This window comes from Agelaius phoeniceus, chromosome 11 (assembly GCF_051311805.1).
Source record: "Agelaius phoeniceus isolate bAgePho1 chromosome 11, bAgePho1.hap1, whole genome shotgun sequence".
In the NCBI taxonomy this organism is placed as follows: Eukaryota; Metazoa; Chordata; class Aves; order Passeriformes; family Icteridae; genus Agelaius; species Agelaius phoeniceus.
The window spans coordinates 9,361,241-9,381,787 of NC_135275.1; the positions used below are offsets into that span (position 1 = coordinate 9,361,241).

Sequence of the window (20,547 nt, forward strand, 5' to 3'; positions counted from 1 at the left end):
CCATGTACAGAGCATTCAGCCATGCTCACTTGGCAAACTGCCAGTAAGGAGTAGCATGTGAAACTCTTAGCAAGGTATGATAAAACTTTTTTTTCCATAAATTAACCAATTTATTAGAAGAAATAAAAGCAGACACCACTCCCTTAGCTTAACTGTTTTCTTAAATTGCTTCATCAGTTGTCTTCTTGAAAATTCTTTTAATAAAAATCTTCAGAAGAAAAACTAGACTGGAAATAGGCCAGGAAGGATAAAACAGAGCCAAAGAACCAGACTTGACAGTAGCAAAGTGCAGAGGTTGTTCTGGGGAACACTATACAAAGGTTAACTGCTGCAACTGCCATTTGCTATGCTCCAGTCTATATTTGACCTTCAAATAATTGGGTAGGGTAGGCCTACTACCTGTGGTGGGGGTTTTTGTAGTATTTTGGTTTGGTTGTTTTGGTGGTTTTCTGGTTTATTTTTTGTTTTGTTTTGGAGGGTTTTTTGTTTTTGTTTTGTTGTTTGTTTTTTTTTCTTTCTGCAGAACCAGTTACCAAAATCTTTTCATTTCAGTAATACACTTTGAAATTATATGGACAATAAAATCGGGATAGGATAGAGCCTTATGAGAATCACACAAGCCTTGGTTTAAATTTAGGAACTCTGAAGACATGGGCTGTAATGCCAAGAGGTTTCAGTGGCAGAGCAGAGGGCAAGAAATGAGGTTATTAATGCACTTTCATTGTGCAGGTTTCCTCTCAGGGTACAGAAAGACACCTTGTAACCCACTATGTTTAAACAGCAGCTTGGAAATTAGGTAACGCGTGATAGCTAGAAAGTAGCTACTTGTGCAGGAAATCACAGCAAAGAGATCCTAGCTGAGGGAACAGAGACAGGGCTGCCAGGCACAGTGGGGACTATCAACAGCCATTCCTAACAGCAGTTTCCCCACATTATTCTGTTAAAATCCACTTTGGTGCAAGATAGGGACTTTTTTTGTCCTCCTGGAGCTCTGATGCCTAAAGGAAAATTGTCAGTAGGGGAATATGAAAGATCTCAAGAGTTACAAGTAGCATCAATGAGAAATGCTGATTTTTTTTCTTCTTCTTTTGCAAATTTTAAACTATTAAATCTACCCTAACTGTTGGTAACAGTAAATTCAAAGTTCCCTGTACAACCTAACATATGCTACCCACCAGCAAATATCTTGCTTGGGATCTGGTTGTGCCATTGCCTCAAATCAAATTAATTACCTAAAATCAAATTAAGGTTGTAGAGTGAGGGTGACCAACTTCTCTGACCACGTTGCACAACTTTTCCTCTTCTCCTCTTGAATCCTTTCCACCACCTGTCAGCCTTCTCAAGGCAGCAGCACACTTGATTCTGTCTGCAGCCAGGTGGTCAGAAGGTAAGAGTAAGGCAGCCACCACTGAGCCACCATTTCAAATCAAATTTCCTGATTGTTCCTTGCTCACTGTGCTCTGGCTTTCTCTGCTTAGCAGTCCCACAGCTCATGAACTGGATTCCTTTCAAATAAAGATGAAACAGAAGATTCAGTCTGAGAAAGCAGCTAATGCATCCCAGCTGTTAATGAGTATTCAGTTCAACAGGACAGACAAGAGCCAGTCTGGAGCAGAATTCAAACTCCTTTATAGTGCAGATGGGGAGTCCTCAGCACTTTGTCATGTGCTCCATAGACCTGCTCTACTGGAATCTCCTACCTGCTGCTGTAGTCAAAGGCACAGAACCATTTTAGCAGCACAGCAGCATTTATTAACTTGAGCTCTGTACCATGCTCACTGATTGGAGAGCAGTTGTTAAAATACTGGCTGCAAGGAAGGGAATGACACTTTTGCTATCACTCCTGCTGTTTAAACACTGTTCTTTAGACAGATGTTGACATTTGGCTTGACCATCATCTCATTGACGTGGAGTTATCCATGTCAGCTGAGTGAGGCTAGGCAGGATAATTTGGTTTTCTCTAATCTGTGGTTTAGAAGAGGTGCATAAAGTAAATTCTTCAAATGAAGCCAAGTGTAAGTGAAATCATGTTTATAATGCCAAACTCCCCAGTATTTTGTATTGACCAAAGGTACAGTAAGAAAACATGGCTGTGCACCCAATTTCAGCTGCAGAAAACAAATTTCAAAAAACTTCATAAATACATTTGCACCAGGAAACTAAAAGCTTATTTTAGAGATATGGCTTCTTCATCTTTCTGGATGGCTGGTAATATTTACAAACACAGGAGAAAAATATCAAAATGGAAGCAGGTATCATGAAAAAAATGAAGCAATTTCTACACTAAGTTTTTGCTTCCAACAGCTTAATTTACTCTCTATTTTCTGTCTATACAATGTTATTAACAGGTGAGCATTGCCAGGCTGTTACTGTTCTTCTCTGCATAAATCCTTGATAGTGGCAAAGTGAAATGACAGTCAACTGAAATGTGAAGTTCAGTGACTCCCCACTCCTTTGTCAATGCCCTTTATTTTCTCTCACAGTTTTTAAAAATATAAACTGGCCAGACCATTGTGGAGGGATAGAATGTAAGAAAATAAAGATAGTGCAGGAGGTAGTCTCCCACCTGAGGAGTTGCAGCTGTACAAATCACCAAAGATTAGGACCAGGCCTGCCCTTAATAGGCCACAGCTGTGTCCAATAAGAAGTTGAGTGCTACAAAAGAGTTGGAGTTAGCTGGTTGAGGAGGGATTTGGAGTTTGTTGGTTGTGCTGTGAAGAAGGAGTCAGTGCTGTGAGGAGATGCCCATGAGAAATCACTGAGAAGGTATGGGAGTTTTGCAATAAGATGACAACAGATCATAGCCTTGCTTTTGCCTTTGTTGGCCCAGGCTGATTCCATTCTTTGCTGAAGAATAAGGCCTGTGGTCAAGTGTCTGTGATCACAGTGGTGATGTGTTCTTGAATTGCCTTGTATGGCTCCCTCACAAACTGTCCCAATTGTACTGGCAACAGCAATCTTAGCAAGTGCCTTCTCTGGCTGGACATATGGTGCTGTTCCCCTCCTGTAAGGAAATAAGGGGGGATGATCTGGATCAGTCTAGTATTACTACATCCCACAACTTCTTTTGCTTCTTCCATTGTTATCTGAATGGTCAAATGACTTTAAGATAGACTTAGCTTAGACAATGTCATTGGGAGATCACTGCCCACAACTCCCCCTCAGTTCCCTGAATCCTTGTGCTGCATCACCGAGTGCTTATTGTGGTATTGTGTTGTTAAAACAGCAGCTCAAGCATTCACAGGATGAAATTCCACCTTGTGTCAGTGCCTCCTCTTTGATCTACTGAAGAGGCATGTTATTTCTGCAACTCTGGCCAAGTGTGATGGGCTGTAAAGCAATAGCTGCAGTCATGGTATACATTGCATACAACAGGCAACATTTCTTCCACATTCCTCAGACTTGCCTCTGGAACCACGTACAATGTGATTAAACCAAGGATGCAAATGTATGGACAAGCAGCCTTGCTTCAGAACATACAATCACATCTTGTTAGCTTCAGAATTAACTACTAGACTGGACAGCTTATTAAATACATACACAGGAGAACTGGATTTTTCCATCCCTTCGTCCACGTTTCAGCATCAGGGCATTATGTGCAGCAGAAGCATGAAAGCTCAGCTATGACTGACATTTGCTGAGATACTGCAAAAATGCATTGCTGACATAAGTACATGCAACCCTGTTTACCAGAGCAGGAGCTGCATGCACTCAGCACTGCTAAATTCAGGCCAGTTAGCTACCGTGGGGTTACGTGCTCAATTTTGCCTTAAAAACTGTTCTCAAAAGATTGGCAAGTCCAAGTCTAGTAAGAGCTCATCACTACAGAATCCAAACAGTAGTGAGTAAAAAAAATGCTTGGAGGTGTGGGAGGAGACCAACAGGCCATGCAATTGCAGTTTGAGCACTGTATGGAGTCCAAACTGAACTGGAATTGCCAGTCACTGCTGTCCTGGACTGCAACCTTGCTGTCCTGAATGCCTCCATGTAGTGCACAGGGTTTAATTTCATTTGCAGAGTAGCTTAAAAAAAAGAAGTGGAATTCCACTCACTGTGGAATTGTGGTGGAATTCCAATCATTGTAGCCTGATGGATGGGAATGCAGTACATTGTCAGACCAAATCTGGTGCTGCAAATTTTCCAGAGACTCAGTCCTTACTGTCACATCTCACTCAAAATAAATTCTGTTCCTTCATCAGCGATAGCAAGTGGTTTTAGGTAAGAGCAAGTGAAACACTCAAGTAAACACCCTGTGAAAAGAATATTCAGCAGGCTGTGAAATAATGGTCAGCTCTGCAGTTCCCATTGGAGCATGAAAAACACTCTCAACATCCTTTAGTTGCCATAGAACAGCAGTTTGTGCTACACAGACTACAAACAGCTATAACCAGCAACCTGGAAAATGCAGGGTTCTTGTGCAGAACCTGATGCTGAAACATCCAGAAGGGAAATCCATCCACCTCTGAAGTCTGTAATAGCAAGATACAAGGACAAGATACATACAAACAAATAGATGCATAGTTCAACTCAACTAAAACTTCCTCCTCAGCTGACAAAATTGTCTGCAAAAGGAAAAATGTGTATGGAAAGCTTCATAAAAGAACAGATCATTTTTGAGTTACACGCAGGCAAATGTTGAATAAAAATAATTTTAAACCATAGTTATTTTTATATTGCCTTGAAATAAAAATGTCATTTACTAAAAAAAACCAAACCCAACCCAAAATTTTCAAAGTTTCCAAAATATTATGACAGTTTTATGATACATGGAAAAATGTTTCGATTAAGCCAAATAACTCAAGACAAGTCTTACACAGTGAGACTTTATGTCTATCTAATATTTAGCCTGCCAGAGAAAAAACAAAGCATTGTATGTCTCACACAGTCAAAAGGAACTCATGGTGATAAGGTCTGGGCTGTTTTTGATGATATTTAGGGAAGTATTTCCACTAGCAGTGCAAGAAAATTACAGTATTTAAATCAAAATTTGCCATGCTAATATTTCAGTATTTTGGGGTATTTGGATTGGTTTAGTACGACCAGTTAAAGATATTATTTACAAAACTATTTAAATTTATAATCTGACTTTTCACTTGCTGCAATTTCTTCAAATTATGTTAATATGAAATACTTATGTAGTAGGAGTTTGAGGCCTTTGCCTGCATCTGTGCTTGAAGGGCCTACTGAATACACAGATGTTCCACAGTTACTTCACCATGCTTGCTATCTCTATTTGATTCTTGACTCAAGTTCTATGACACTCTTCAAACAAGCTCAGAAGTTATTAGTCTCTTTGGTCTTTGTTTAAATGAATATTTGTACTCAATTAACTGAATATGACAAAATTGAAAGGATAAAGTTATTGATGATAACTTGTGTGAAGTGAAATCTCCCAAACAGCAATGCTTTCATAGGGTGTGCACAGTAGAAAGAAGGTGTAAGAGAGCTGTAATGACCAAATAAAGCAGGATTTATTTGTGCTGTAATGTATAGGAGAGAAAGTGAAAAAAACCCTCTTTGGCCTGACCTCTGCAACACAGCAGGGTTTGACTATTCCTATGAAAAAACAGCTGCATTGGAAGCCCTTCGAGAAGGAAATATTCAAGAACAGATGAAATAGATTGATGCCAAAGCATTCTCTCATTATGTGCCACCAGCACATCCCTCCACATGTAAAAACAGTGACTTCAGTTAGACATGGAACAGATTGTTCAGCTCATCTTGAGTAATAACATTATTTAGCTGCTAATAAATTTACGGAAAAGGAAAAAGAAAAAACCTCTGATGTCTGTGCAGCACATCACCAGTAATTGTAAGAAATGATATGTACTGCACGAAAACAGGTATTGGAGCAGTAATAAAATCAGGCTTTTCTATCTAAAATGATGTTACAGATAAAGCTACATCACAGGCTCAGGCACTAAAGACTATGAGTCTACATTACTTTCACATGTCTGTTATGTTTGCAGTTTCCCTCAGACAGCTGTCCTCATATCTAAAGAATATTAATTTATTTCTAAACCCTTATTAAAATACTGCATGTGTTTCTAACCAAACCTTTGGGTCTTCTGTAAAAGCTTCTGTTGTGGCAGGATTTTCCTACTAAACCATTGAAAAGTAGAGGTCTCTCTTTATAATGTGGGCCCTGTGCCTTCCACCCTGAGGATCACATCAGGAGCAGGGCTTGCTGTAAACCACAACAGACTCTGTACACATCCAGACCCTGCAGGCTTCAACTGCACTCCTGTACCTCAATTCTTGTGGGGAGTTTAAGACAACAGAAGCTTCCTTTGCAGCAGTTTTGTTACATGGGAGAGCTGTGTCCCCAGAGGACAGAAGTGAATTTGTTTGATGCTTAGAACACAAACAGAGAAGGCACTCAGCATCTCCCATACATCTCAAACCTCCAAGAGAACGCTGGATAACCTGCTAAGCCTCTCTGATCCCTCTTCCAAACCACAAGAAGTATGAGCAGGATGTGCAAGTCATATGCTGTCTAAATTAAGACCAATGTAGAGTTTTGTTTACAGGAGCCAGGCTGGGTGATCTTTGCTCTGTAGATGCTCTAAAAAGCTTCATATTTTATTTATGAGGAGAAAAGAAGTAAAACTTGTGCATTTACATCACATCCCTGCGTGTTTCCAAGAAAGGCCTAAGGGCAAGTACTTTCATTTCAGCCAGCGTATAAATCTAATTCTTTTGTGGTTTTATTTCCCAAGGTTGATTTTGTAAAAATGAACTGCTTGAATTTTAAAGAATAGATCCTGGTAGAAATATTTTTAAAGGTCTGTTTAAAATGAAATACATAAGGCAATGAGGCATGAGCAGCCTTCTTCTATGTAGCAGATTTTAAACTGTAGTGGGATGGCACCAAGCAAAGACAAAACTAGGTGCTGCTGTGATCATCAACTCCACTGTGCTGCCTCATTACCAGAGGTTAAAAACTCCACAGCAGACCCAAGAATTAGAGCAAGGAAATCATGCCTACCCAGTCATTTTCTGAACACACCCTGAAATACTCTGAATTCTCACAGGCAATCTGCATTTGAGCTTGGAGAATACCTGAAGACATGCAGCAGTACAGAAGCAAAACTGTAACTTAAATTCCTCTGTGCTTCAGGAAATTCCTTCACAGGCCATACTTCTCTCTCCACAATATCCCCTTTTGTATTTACATGGATGCTTCTGCTATTCCCTCCCTTGTTTTCTTCTCAGGAATCTTCTATTCAATTGTCTTTCCCTCTTGTTTTATTGCCAGTACTCTTTCAAAAATGCAGCAACTGATAAAAATCTCTCTTCACTGCCCTCTTTTCTCAATGCTTTTTGAGCCTGATTAGGAGTGTCTTATGAAAAAATTGTTGCATAACTGGCAAGGATGAGTTTTACATGGCTGTATTTTAAGTACAGGTCTATCACAGAAGTTTAATTCTCCTAAATTAGTAGGTCAGGTCAAAAAAATAAATCTCCCAATCAAAATCTAGAAGATGGAAAAAGCTGATTCACACCTGAAGTTGTGAAGATAAGAGAAAAATTCTACTACTAGGCACTGGAGATATCTTTCAATAACATGCCTTATAATTTCTAATATTTTGGTAAGAAAATTAAACTGAAATTTACCTCAGTCATAATAAAGACTATTTAGTAACTTGAAGGCATCCTATTAACAAACAAACAAACAAAAAAACCCCAACTGTAGGAATGAGAGGTTTCTTACTCTTGATATTACCTTCTGTAGTAAGAAGGAAGTGTAGCTGAACCCTTACCAAACATGAGTTCACCAACTTCAATTAATTTGGCCCATGAGCACGAGCTACAACTTAATTCATTCTGCAAGCCTGTAAATGAAATTTGAATTTTAGACAATGAACTTTAGGAAGCCTAATGCCTATTCCCTGATCCTATCCTGTACATATCACCATTGTAGTAGGGATATTCATTCTGTCATACACTTGCAAAAAACATGACTGTAGAGCACACAGGATCAAGTGTACAGTGCCTGGTTTAGCTGGAGCTACACAGAGAAATTCAGAATATTCCCTTATTCCCAAACCAAAGGACAGCATTTCCTGTGAGTATCAGTGAAGAGGAATACCTGAACCAGAGAAAACAAACAGATTAATGGCACTGAGAATGAAAAAAATATTCTTGATATTGACCAGACAGGCAACACACCCAATAACAGAATTTAGATCTAGATTCCAGAATTTAAAGTTTGGTTCTAAGCAGTTTTCCACTTTTTTTCCCACTTATAATGCAGTAAATCCATGACTTCTGTACCTGTTTTGTATGGCAGTCTTCTATTAAAGAAGCTGCTTCAGGACATAGCACAGGAATCAGTCCAACATCAACCATCAGGGCAACAAATGCCATTCTCCAGTGGCCTCCCCTGACACTTGACCTGCCCTGCAATCACCAGTTCCTATGGGTAGTTAAAATGTGAATTAGCATCTAGCAAAGATTTAGGGATTTAGGCCTAAGGTTTTATTTAATTTCAAGATTAACTTCTATGGTTTTTTTCCTTATTTCACTCTGTGAAACTTGGATCAACCAGTTACATGATATTGATCAGATATGGTAGGAGGACAACTGCAATTTCCAATGTCTTGGATCACAGACCAAGACTGGACTGAGAATCAAATGCCATGTCTAGATGGATGAAAGGGGATACCATAAAAAATGATACAGAAAGGCACCAAACACAGAGCTGTACTTACAAGCCAGTGAAAGTGCAGCTACATTCCTTAATGTGAGAGGAAACATATGTGTTTATCAAATTCAGAACACAAGGCTGCTGACAGCAGCAGAGGGCCTTGCACAGAAGCTGTTCCCCACTGCCCTTCAAGCAGTCAGGTTGCATTTTCTATGTGGACAAATGCAATTTGGATCTACCCCCGAACGAAGTAAAGGAATTGGAGCTTTTTCCTCTGGAAAATATTAACTCTGGAAGATAAAAACTGAACCTTCCAGTAGGCTAATAGAACTCTAGAAATAAAAGGAAACATCACAAGATTTTAGGAGGTGCTGAAACATTTGTTTTGAAGTTTTATTACAAAAATATATTTGCAAACATACAAAATTTTGGATGAAAAAAATGCTCATTCTTAAACATTTATGCAATAACTTAATAACTGCAAACATACATAGGTGCTATAAAACCCACACCATACCAAAAACGTTAATGATGCAGTATCTACATTTTTGACTTACAATTATTCAGGTTTCCAGAAATCTTTCCTTGAAGCCCCCCCTTCCCCATGGTCTTCATATTGAAAGAACATGCAAATGGCTACAACTGGTGCATATGCAGAAGTGATAAAACTCAGAAATTACTAAAAGCACATAATGCACATAAAAGAACCTAACCATCTATATGCCCATACACTGAATAGATAAAAATAAATACACCACCAAATCAGAGATACTGCAATTTTTCCAACTTGAAGTGAAGATATTGCATCTTAACATTTTAATAACATTGCCAGACAAACATGAGGTGATACATATTGCACACATTCCTCTTGTTAAGATATGCTGTACAAAGCAACCCAAATACCTGGCAAAAAGGTGGCTGATTTGCTTAGAATACTTTTAAAAACCAAGAAGTCCCAAATTAAAGTTTGCTTTCCAAAACATTGCAGAAATTCTATCAGTGACTACACATGGCATAATGGATTTCAGAAATAAATCAAAATGAAGCAATTAGAAATGCAAGCAAAAATGATACATCCAGCAGCAAGTGTTTAAATATTGAGTACTTATACACAGAATTACACATTTTATATTAAATCAGGATGAATCACTTGAATTTTTTTTATCACTCATTCTGCAAATCTTGTTTAATCTGGAAAGATATTCTCCTTCTAAAGTTAATAACTGTTAGGCACCTTTCATATAAACTTTGCATTGTTAAATAACAACAGACAAAGTCTAACTACAAAACTGAGAATTCTGATTTTCCTGAACAATTCAGCAGTTGTAGGTTTTAAAACTGTCTTTGATTAGGGAAAAAGTAAAAATCCAAACTCAAACCTAAAGTAACTTAATATGAGCCACAAAAAACATGCTTAGGTAATAATTTGAGGAGTGTAGTCTGAACTAATAATCTTTTGATTCCCAGAAAGAATAGATAAAATCCCCATTAAGCCAGCAATTAAAAAAAAAAACAGCAACTTTAAAATGGTCACAATCATTTTTTGTGATGCCCCAAGGTAACTTGCTACACACTGGTTATGCCTACATGCAGATAACACAAATCAAGCACTTCAACAAGCTGGTCATTTCAAACTTACACAAAAATTTAAAACAGTTAGGGAAAAAGGTTTTTAAATACAGCATCCACACATCCACATTAAAAAAAAAATCAGCTTTTACACTACAATTGAGCTTGTGTTTTACAATGAGCTTTTAATTAAAGGAGTTTATCTGTTAGAGCCACTCCCTGGCACTTGTCACACCTCTGCACTGGGGGTTCCTGTGTCTGCTGGCCCCATGCAGAGGTTGGAACAAACACATGCTGTAAAGTTCAAGGTGTAAAGTTTGCTGTGGACACTACAATTCCAACCCTGGTTCTCTGCCAGTTCATTGGGAAAGTTTGGGCAGGGAAGTAAACCATCAGCCTGTTGCTACAAGGACACTACAAAACCAAAGTGAAGTAAGGATCTGCCAACTGCTTGTTTCCAGCTGCACAGGAACCCTCACAAGTTAAGGATATTGAAAGTATTATTACTTCTGTATATGGCTGAAGAACTCAAAATACAACTCCATCCTATCATTTCTACAGATCTTTGGATATGACTGTATTTAGCAAACAGTACCAATGTGCACTATCAGCTTCCCACATTTCAGTTCTTCCAAACCTTCATCAAGTATTTCATTGAAGAAACCAGAAGCTGTCCATGAGAAGTGAGAAGTTACAGAGTCCATCTTTGCTGAATCTAGGTAAGAGCAACCCTCTATTTGGCTTAGACTGTCCATTTTTGTTCAGAGGAACTGCTCCCTGGTTTTTCCCTTTCAGTGAAACTTTTCCTAAAAAAGCCCAGCATAAAATCAGTTTAGACCTTGAATCTAACTTGAATCTCACTCTTTATGTGCATACACAGTATTCAAACTCCAGAATTTATGGAAGAAATTCCTATCTTCCTTAAAAAGTCCGAGTTTGTATTACTGAATTTAGATGCTACCATTAAATCCAATGTATTTCTTGATGAATGCACATTAGCATCTTTCCCTGAATCTTGAACATTTTTCTAACAATATACTATATATTTTAATTGGAAACACTGAACTCAAAGGCTGAGAAGAGCTTTTCAGAAGGCAGGTAGTGCTAAACAAAATATATTTTCCACTAAAAAGCTAAGAAAAAAACCTAAAATAGTTCAAATACATAAAAATATTTGAATGTTTGTAAATATTTGTTGTATCTAAAACATCCTGATTTGTGAACAAGTCACAATTAAAGCTCAATTACTAGTTTCCAATGAAATGGCCATGCACCTTGACTATGTCAACATGAACTAATCCTCAGGAGATCTATACTTACATATATGCTGTAAGGAGCCAAACAATATTTTTCTTCATATTTCAATAGTGCTTGAGGGAAAAGAATGAAGCAATGCATCACAACTCACTACAGATTATCTTTTTACTCAATAACCCAACACTTTTCTACTGATAAACTAAACTACTATTGCTGGAAAATGTTGGGACCTGAACTCAGATTAATTACCTTTGCATGCCTTTAAGAAATAAATATAACCCATGGGTAAACCAACACAGCAGCATAAGAAGGTATAATTAAAATTTTTCTGATTTGGGAAAAGTACCCAGTTAAATTCTTAGTGAATAGTGACTTACTAAATCACATATACAAAGCAGTAACATTTGAATTAGATTAACTTCAGACTATGAAGTGTACACTAATTATTTGGGGAGAGGGCAACAGAAGAAAAGCATGCATTTGTTTCCCATCTGCATAGTTTTTAACACTGCAGTTCCAACACAAGTGAGGAGTGAAAGCCAACTACGGTGGGGTCCATCCTTAAGCTAAAAGGAAACAAAATGTTTCAATTTTATCAAACACTGCTGAACAGGAAGAGAGTCTTCCAGTGGTGGTCTCCTAACTATAAATTTAAAATGAGAACTTCAACATGCAACTCCTTTGTTGTTTAAAAAAAAATACAATCACTGAGGATTTTGCATATGTCAAATTTTGCCTCTTTAGAGAAAATGGCCTTACCCACTTGGGTGTTTTATGTCAGTAACACAGAAACAAACAGGATTAATGAAATATTGAAAGGATGAATTTACATGCATTAGCTAGAGACTGCTAGTGTATTGAGCTAATCACATTTTTGGACCTTTTGTTAAAGATTTAGCTCCAATGGCCTGGCTTCCTGACCCTTTTCCTCCCCACACCTACCAGCTTAGTCACAAGGCATTTTGCTCTCATTTTCCTTAGTCCTTCAAACTGGAAGGAGGTTCCCACAACTGAATTTGGTTCTGGTGTGCTGTAGTGTATTATACTGTGCATTTGCTGGTTGAAATAGTTTTGAGTCTGTAATCCTTGAACAATGAATACAGCCAGGAATGAGAGCCAGAGCAAACATTTGCACATTCACTTAATGCTAATGAGAGCTCAAATGCAACTTAAGTCCCCTCCCCAATAAAAAAAAGGTTTGCTGGTGATGATCACAGTGAAAACCTAGATCATTCTGAGAACATTACTTTCATAAGTATTTAAGGAATAATATTTCCTAACAGGTTCAAATTCAAGACATTGAAAACTAAATATTCTTTTACAAAAATATTAGTTTTATAGATGAGGCATAATTGTTTCTAAAATGAACATATTTTAAGTAGATTCAGCTTCAATTATAGCTTAATGTTGTCTGTACTCTTGGTGAGGACTTGCAAGTAGACTTCATGGATAGTGCTGAGAAAACGGGAATCATTCTGCAGGAAAAATAGAAATTAGATATTAGAAACATTAGTGAAAAGATGCCAAAAAAGGTTTAATTTAATGTCACTTTAGTTGTGAGAAGGTCTGAAGGAGCTGTGTGCCTGCACAGAAGGTGCTTTTGGAACACACACAGGCTGTGAACCAGGAAGCTGGGCAGCAGCTGAAGGCATCACCAGGCACTCTGGATGCTCAGACAAACAGACAAGGGTCACTGTGTCAGCATGGCCACATTTTGCTTCCCTCCAGAGCCCAAACCACAGACTTAGGCACAGAGAATGCCATTCTGTGTACAGGCTCCCAAATCAAGTCTGCCTGAGTGTCAGATGTGATGCTGTTTGTCAGGCAGAGCGGCCCAAATGGGACTGCAGCGTGCTCTACAAGAATTCCCAAGTCAAAGCATGACTGGGAAGTGAATTGGTTTCATCTATGAACCATATTTACAGATATTTCTCAAGTCTAATTCCTTCAAACAACAAGTTACAAAACTGGTATATATCATCAGTTAGCTTGAGAGTGTAATACTCTCTTGACAAGACCTGAACAGCAACTGGTATCCTGCTCAGAGTGCTGTGTGAGTACTCCCATGCTGCAGGATAGGCCTATTTTGGTCTTCATTCAGTCTTCAGTCTCAGTAAAGACTGGAGACAAATATCCCTGTCAGTTCTCTAAAATCACCACTCAGAATATTAGCAGGTGAGCTCAGTTCCAAGATTAGTTTAAGTCTTTAATTAGAAAACCCATACACACCAGCAGAAGAAAAGGTTATGTAAAATGGAACAGATAAATCAGGCAACCTAATGATGGGATCTGGTAATGACCTTTTTGGTCCTAACAACTTGGTCACTGGGAAGATGCTGTTTGTTATTTTTGTTATTTTTGCATTTTGGGTATAAGCTCTACTAACACCAGCATGGAGTGAGCAAGAGAATCCTGAACTAAGAAAGAACAGTTTGTCATTCATGGCAACTTCACCATAACATTAGAGGTCAAAATCATCTCAATGCACAGCTGCTCCCAACATCACAGATTTAATTCAACAGAACTTTTTAGTCCCTAAAAATAGCAGAGCTAAAACTTTCCAATTTCCATTTCAAGGAAACACACTAAAAGTAAAGATAAGGAAAGGTTCTAGGGAACTGAAAACAGGAAGTCTTTCCTTGAGGAAGTGGAACACTTAAAAAGACAGCAAAATCAACTCCCACCCCATACCGGCTTCTACTACTGCAAGTTACTCCTCAATTCTCTACAAATTCATATGGATGTGAAAGGACACACCAACCAAAAGCAGCAAGCTGTGCCATACATACTCTGTGTACAGTGTGCAGTAATCTGCCCCTTCCAAAAGAAAAGAACATCTTTTGTAATCTTTCAGGGCCAAAGGAGTTACAGGGGTACAGAATCTGTCAGTGCTGCCTTCTGTGCTTGGAACCCCATCTCTCAGAAACCCTGAGCTCTGTACAGACACTACCTTTATTAGATGTATCAGTGCTTCTTGAAGCTGAGACCTACTGAGAACAGTAGGAGGTGTAGTCTGAATTTCTGTTGTTCCAAGTGTTAAGGGCGAAGAAGAGCTGGCTTTATTCTCCACTTCAGTAGCTTTTGTAGCTGATTGCTGAAACACACTTGGAGACAAGAGCACTGAAGGTGTTACTGTCGTTGTGGCTGTAACAAACTGTGGAGGTGCAACCTGTAAAAGAACAGAAAATTAATAAGTACTGTGTTCAGTAAGAATGAATGATGCTGTAAAGGCTGGAGAGATAAGCATAAAGAAAATGAAATAAATTTGCAGCCACAATTATTCAGTCAGATATTGCAGAACAGCTGCTCTTCATGAAGAAATATCTACCTATGAAGATTAATATTAGTACCAATAGTACTTCTCATTCTCAAAGCTGAAGAAGGTAGCAGCCTTGAACTTTGTGTGCAGACTCCTTTCCACTTGTGGTTGCTACCTTCCAGAAGTTTTAGAACAGAACACATACAATGAAAGTTGAGCTTTTCACCTCAGTAACCTAAGGAGCCTGTAGCTGTTTAGCAAATTATTTTCCTTAGGAGTTTTTAGAAAGATCAGTCCTGCTTCCTGCACCCCCACTTTTGTGCTCTCCCACAAATCTTTACTTCAAATTTGAAGTGCATCTCAAACATATTTAAAGAAACTGCTAAATTATAATTAAAGCATTGGAGTACATTGAAATATTCTTATTTTGTTTTCCCTTGGGGGGATGGAGGATGGAAATATTTTGAGGACCATCTTCCCACCTCATCATTCCACAGGTCTGTCTCCATTTCACTACAAAAATGCACATACTGCCTTCACCACTTTTTCTTTTAAACATTAATTGTACATTTATGGGACTATTACATTGGCATCAACAGGACACAAATAAATGTCCCCTTTGAGCAACTCTGACATCTCCTGATAACTGCAATTGTTACTCAGGCTGATAATCTGTGTCTTGCTCTGGCTTCCAGGATGACCAACATGGTGAAAAAAAAAAGAAAATAAATAAGCCAATCTCACGCTAAAGAAAAGCAACACTAAATGTGATTTATAAAGATGTTTGATATGTCAGCAGAAAGAGCTCACCTTGGATAACCAACAATCTTCAGAGGAAAAAGCCCTCCAAAGCCATCTAAAGTTAATGTGCATAAAATAACATCAACAACAGCAGAACTAGAAAATTGATTTTCTTGTAGTCAAAACTGTGAAGGCTCACAGCGTGGGATTTCAGCTGAAGACAATGTGCTTAAACTGACAGTTTACTATACAACATGCACATGTTTCTTAAAATTCCCAAATCCATATAAAATGCTTTGAATTAGGTAATTATTAACTAACTGGGTCAGATCAGACTGTAGAGCTTATTCTACAGTACCCCAATAAATAAAACAGCATTTTACTTCAGGGCCATTTTTTTGCCTTCCCAATCAGATCTGGGCATGCTACTAAATCTGCTTCTATGGAGAGCAAGTTTGACAAGAATGAGGCAAGATATCTGAAAAAGGAGTGGGTGCATAAGGGAAAAGCAGAAATAAAATACAGATGGTGTCCTAAAACGAATACATAACAAAAAGGTAATTAAAACCAGTTCTTGAACGCTTGACTATTATCAAGTTATTTTGTAACTATAACCTGAAACTTAAAATTGACATTATTTTAAACTGTTATCCAAGGCAGTTCTAAGAAGCTTAAACGTGATTTTAGCTGGCTAAAATTTGCTATCACAAATTTGGCAGTAGCAATTACTGGTTATTTTTTTTCTCCATCTTCAACTCTTTCTGCTTTGTATCAGTTTATAAGATACAAGGTATCTCAAGAAAACTGAGACACAGCAAGGCCAGGATTGCATTTTAAGCCTCTGGGGTGCTTAAGGTTGGGCCAAGCCTAATATACCCTACTACAATATTATGGCATTAGTACTCCCTGCTTGCAACATAAAAAAACCCAGTTCAAATGGTGCAAGCTCAGTGCAGGGCTGCAAATCCAAAGCTGTGTTTTCATTTCTGCATTAGAACCAACAGTAAGATTGACTGTGCAAGAGCAGTGCACTGACAGCAACTCCCCCTTCCTCCAGTACTGTTTCATAACAGCTCCTTCAACATGGTCAGCGGGCAGTGACTATTTGGGATATCAGCTGGGTACTGCAGCTGGATTTTTTCCCCCTAAGAAAACCCCTGAGACTGATTAGCAGAGGTACTTATCCACTTACTTGACTTGCTTTAGACAAAGTTTTCGGCTGTGGAAATACTTCTGATTCCTTGTTTTGTGGGACAGTCTGAGTTAAAGGAAAAAAAGAGCAAAATTTACAGGTTACCATCCACAGCTCAATTTCTAGAGGTCATTCTGTTTTTAAGAAAGGCACAAAAATGTAAATTTCAAGATTTTAGCTATAATTTGATCAATTTTGTAAAACTGATATAATCAATGGGAAGCTGGAAAGAGAAAAAATCTGAACTCATGTTTTATGCTTTCACTATTATGGCAAACCTATAAAGCCATATCTCAATGTAGCCCACAGAAGAAGTGGGTCAAAACTGAAGGAGTACAAAACACTCAAAGCAAAATAATCAGAAAAAGGAAATTGTTAATTGTATTGCAGACTTCCACACATCATCTTCCATCATAATGCTCAGCCTGCAACCTTCCATCCCTTCTCACATCCCCAGCTCTGAGCAGTACTTTTCTGACATAAGATGAAATCTTTAGGACTTATTCACCCACTACCAGCAGCAGTTTGAAAAACCTCCTCCACTAGAGAGCAGATGCTAATGATACAAAACTAATGGAACTGAATTTCTAACTTAGCCATTCAATCAATACCACACACAGTGGAAATCCTTCATTATTTTCAAACAGCTAATATATAACAGCACAGTTTTCAAGGGAAAAATACATGTAGTCTAAAGCTTCATGGATATCAAAGCCCACAGAATACCTGAAGGGGAGAGATTATCTTGCTGTTCAAGGCTGATGGCTTACTGTGAGATTCTTTGAAGCTTTCAGGTGTTGCAAGTTGGCCAACCGAGGCAGAGATGTTTGGTGTTAAGGGACTCTTAGCGAGAGACTGCTGCTGTGTTTGGTCATGCTGAGGGGTCAACCTGAGTTTCTGGAGAAGATCAACACTTGTATGAGATGCATTTGAGACAGTTCCTGTGTTTGCTGTGGTCAAGGGTGCTATGAGCTGGCTTTGGCCAGCCATGAGATTCTGTGGAGCGTGGTTCACGTCAGATGGCGGCTGATTGACCAGTGGGGATATGGGCTTGGCAGCTTGCTGCATAACTTGCATTATACTGTTGCTTTGTTTGAGGCCAGGAAGCATCTGAGCAGGGGCAGCTTCCATTGTTGAGGCTGAATTAAGAACAGGGCTTAAACGAACTGAATAGCTTGGAACGTTTTTCAGCTCGGGCTGGGAAACTGAAGCTGGAGGTATTATCATAGGTGTCAAACAGTCCTGCTGGCTGGCACTGCCTTTAATGCTTGGACTTTCACATTTCCCCAGGGATTGTTGCATTACTGGTGACTGGTCAAAGGAAAAAGGCAAAAGCAAACTGTGCTGCTCTCTGGCAGATGCATCTGTCTGCAGCTTCTCCATTCTCTCTGGATTGGGATATGGAGCTGCAGGCTGTTCCTTTTGGACAGAGGTTCCAAACAGTTCCTCCAAAGTCAGATGCTTCTGCCTTGACTGAAATGGCTAAAAAGAAGGGAGAAGATTTCAGTTTAGAACTAGACAGAGCACTGTGCAGATCACACAGTCTATTACAAATTCAAGGAAGTTAGGAGAGACAACTAGGTCAAATGCATATAAAACACAGTTTGGATACCAAGAGTGCCCCATTCATAGGAATTTTAAAATTAATTTAATTTATGAGGAACATCCTGGCTGTGTATGACTTTTCCTGAAGGCCATCTCAGGACAGCCTCTGCAGCAGTAGTCAGGAAGGGGGATGGCTATGGATTGTGTCAGGAACATGGCACCTGCCATCATCCATCAGCCCTAACTACACAAGGCACTTTAGGGAAGTGAAAGGAAAAACATACATGTTGAAAAAATCCTCACAGAAATGACAGAATTAGAAATAGTGAAATGGTCAAAAAGGTGGGAAAGGAACATAAAAACCAGAAGCTGCACAACTGAACTAGCAATACATGCCTAGATAGTTTTCCTAGTGCAGTAGATGTTACAATAGGTAAGAGAATTTCTATAAACCTAAATATGTATCTCATTGAAAAGTGTATATATGTACACAGTTACATCTACCAGCCCTTTAGTCTCTCAAAAAAAATACATCTGGCCTACACCACTGACATTGTTAGAAAAATATGGTTTTAAGAATATAATATTTCCCTGAAAATATTTTAAAATGTGTTTCATTAAAGAGAAAAGAAACAGCTATTAACACAAATCATCTCAATATTTTCCTTTTTTTTTTTTTGAGGTTGCACAGGACCAGAAGTTATGTAAAACAGCTGGACTGAAATACAACATTCTGTTCAGAAGACTGAATGGCCTGAAGCACAATTCCAGTGTATTCTGATGGTATGTCTAAACAAAGATGCTACTTCACAATGACAACCACTGCACCATGACATTGCTCTGCTGGCTCTGATTTCCCCAGCACAGAGAACAGCAGCCAAGGCACAGCAGCACAGGTGCCACAAATAGCCCAACAAGAGCCCCTTGAGCTTGAAGTCACACTGTCTTTTGCCCAGGTTACTCATCTCTACTGTCATTGTTATTCAATTTTAGCTAGTTAAAAGACTGGCACTCTTTCATTTTGGGGCTGGGGCATGCCATAGTTTATAAACCTTGTTAATTATGTTAGCAATCTTTTCCTAGAAAGTTGTTCTTACTTTTTTCCACTGATGTTCTGGAGACCCGTCCTTCAAGCATAAAGATTCCATTAAGAGAAAAATCACTGTTCCAGATCATGTCAAACTCAGCTGTTCACTTCAGTATGATTAATTGATCAGCCTTCCTTTATTAATACATTACAATAGTCAAGTAATAAACTGAAATCTCTACCATGCCCTGATCCCAGTCAGACTGGATAGTCTCAAACATTGTTACTTTCCAGCATGGAGTATAAACCACCTCTTCTGCCTTGTCTGGCTGAGGTGTACTTTGAGCATTTCATCAACTCAATGTTTTTATGAAGACCTTGATCACAAGGGGCTGCATAAAGGCCATGAGATCACTTTATTTCATAGGAATAGAATGCTGCTGCTGCTCAGAGGGCTTCTCCAGAAATGATTTCAGATAAATTAAGCTTTGTAGTCCCAGCTCTGCTTATTCATGGTTCAGTACCAGTGGTCTGGTTCAGTTTTGCAGACTACTGGCACAGAAGCATTTCATGATACAACTAATTTTAATTTTGAATTGTCAAGATACAACACTTAACTACATAATATCATACAGGAGACATTTATTTTTATTCCCACATGTGTGGTATCTTTAGCATGAGATGAAGTTAATCAACATGCAAGTGTGACATTTTGGAGGGAATTTAGCAATCTCACTGTACTTATCATATGCACACTATTTTTTGATTTCACTGGCCATCTGTTTTAATTAGATGAAAAATGTGTATTTTTATAGTTGAAATGGAATGTTTTTCCAGTAGTCTCTCAGTTGTCCATGTTACTAAAAATGTGACTCAGAACCAACACATTTGAGATATATTTGAACCCAGTTAACTGGCTTTATAGAACTATCACTTATGTTACCCAATTAATTTTTTCCAATATCTCTGCAGCTATTATTTTAAATAGCTCAACAGAATTAAAAATATGACATTTTACATCTTCTATAAATCAACTTTCCCTTTAATTACTTCAGAGCAATTTGTTAGAATCTTATCTTTCCAGTTTTTCCTTTACTAGTTAATTGATTCCTCTTCTGCAATTCCATGCACTGTCAGGTGGAGCATTTCAGCTGATTTTGTACAGTCTACATGGAGTGACCCAAAGAAAATATGTACTTTGAAAGCAAAGCCTCAGGCAGCCCTGGTGCCAGCTCTCCAGACATGGCATGCAGCAAACAGAGCTGGCTGCCAGGGCTCACTCCATCACTGACCCAAAACCAGAGGTG

At 38.5% G+C, this 20,547-nt stretch overlaps 1 protein-coding gene and 1 long non-coding RNA gene across 3 annotated transcripts in view; one reads left to right on the top strand and one right to left on the bottom strand.

Annotated features, from left to right (window-relative positions):
* Positions 1-9,009: 9,009 nt before the first annotated feature.
* The window catches only part of DCP1A (decapping mRNA 1A), a 31,997-nt gene continuing 20,459 nt past the window's right edge, over positions 9,010-20,547 (bottom strand). Inside the window, exons 7-10 of one of the 2 annotated variants that reach the window (XM_054639906.2) lie at positions 17,395-18,150; positions 16,669-16,734; positions 14,427-14,645; positions 9,010-12,951 (exon numbers count right to left, since the gene is read on the bottom strand). In XM_054639906.2, coding sequence (XP_054495881.1) covers positions 12,871-12,951; positions 14,427-14,645; positions 16,669-16,734; positions 17,395-18,150 — 1,122 coding nt within the window. In that variant the 3' untranslated portion in view covers positions 9,010-12,870. The remainder of the gene's footprint in view (positions 12,952-14,426; positions 14,646-16,668; positions 16,735-17,394; positions 18,151-20,547) is intronic. The other variant, XM_054639907.2, reaches the window with a different exon arrangement.
* LOC143695068 (uncharacterized) lies at positions 10,801-18,963 on the top strand. Its single transcript, XR_013183954.1, has 2 exons — positions 10,801-10,938; positions 18,896-18,963. It is a non-coding gene; the product is annotated as an uncharacterized LOC143695068 (long non-coding RNA).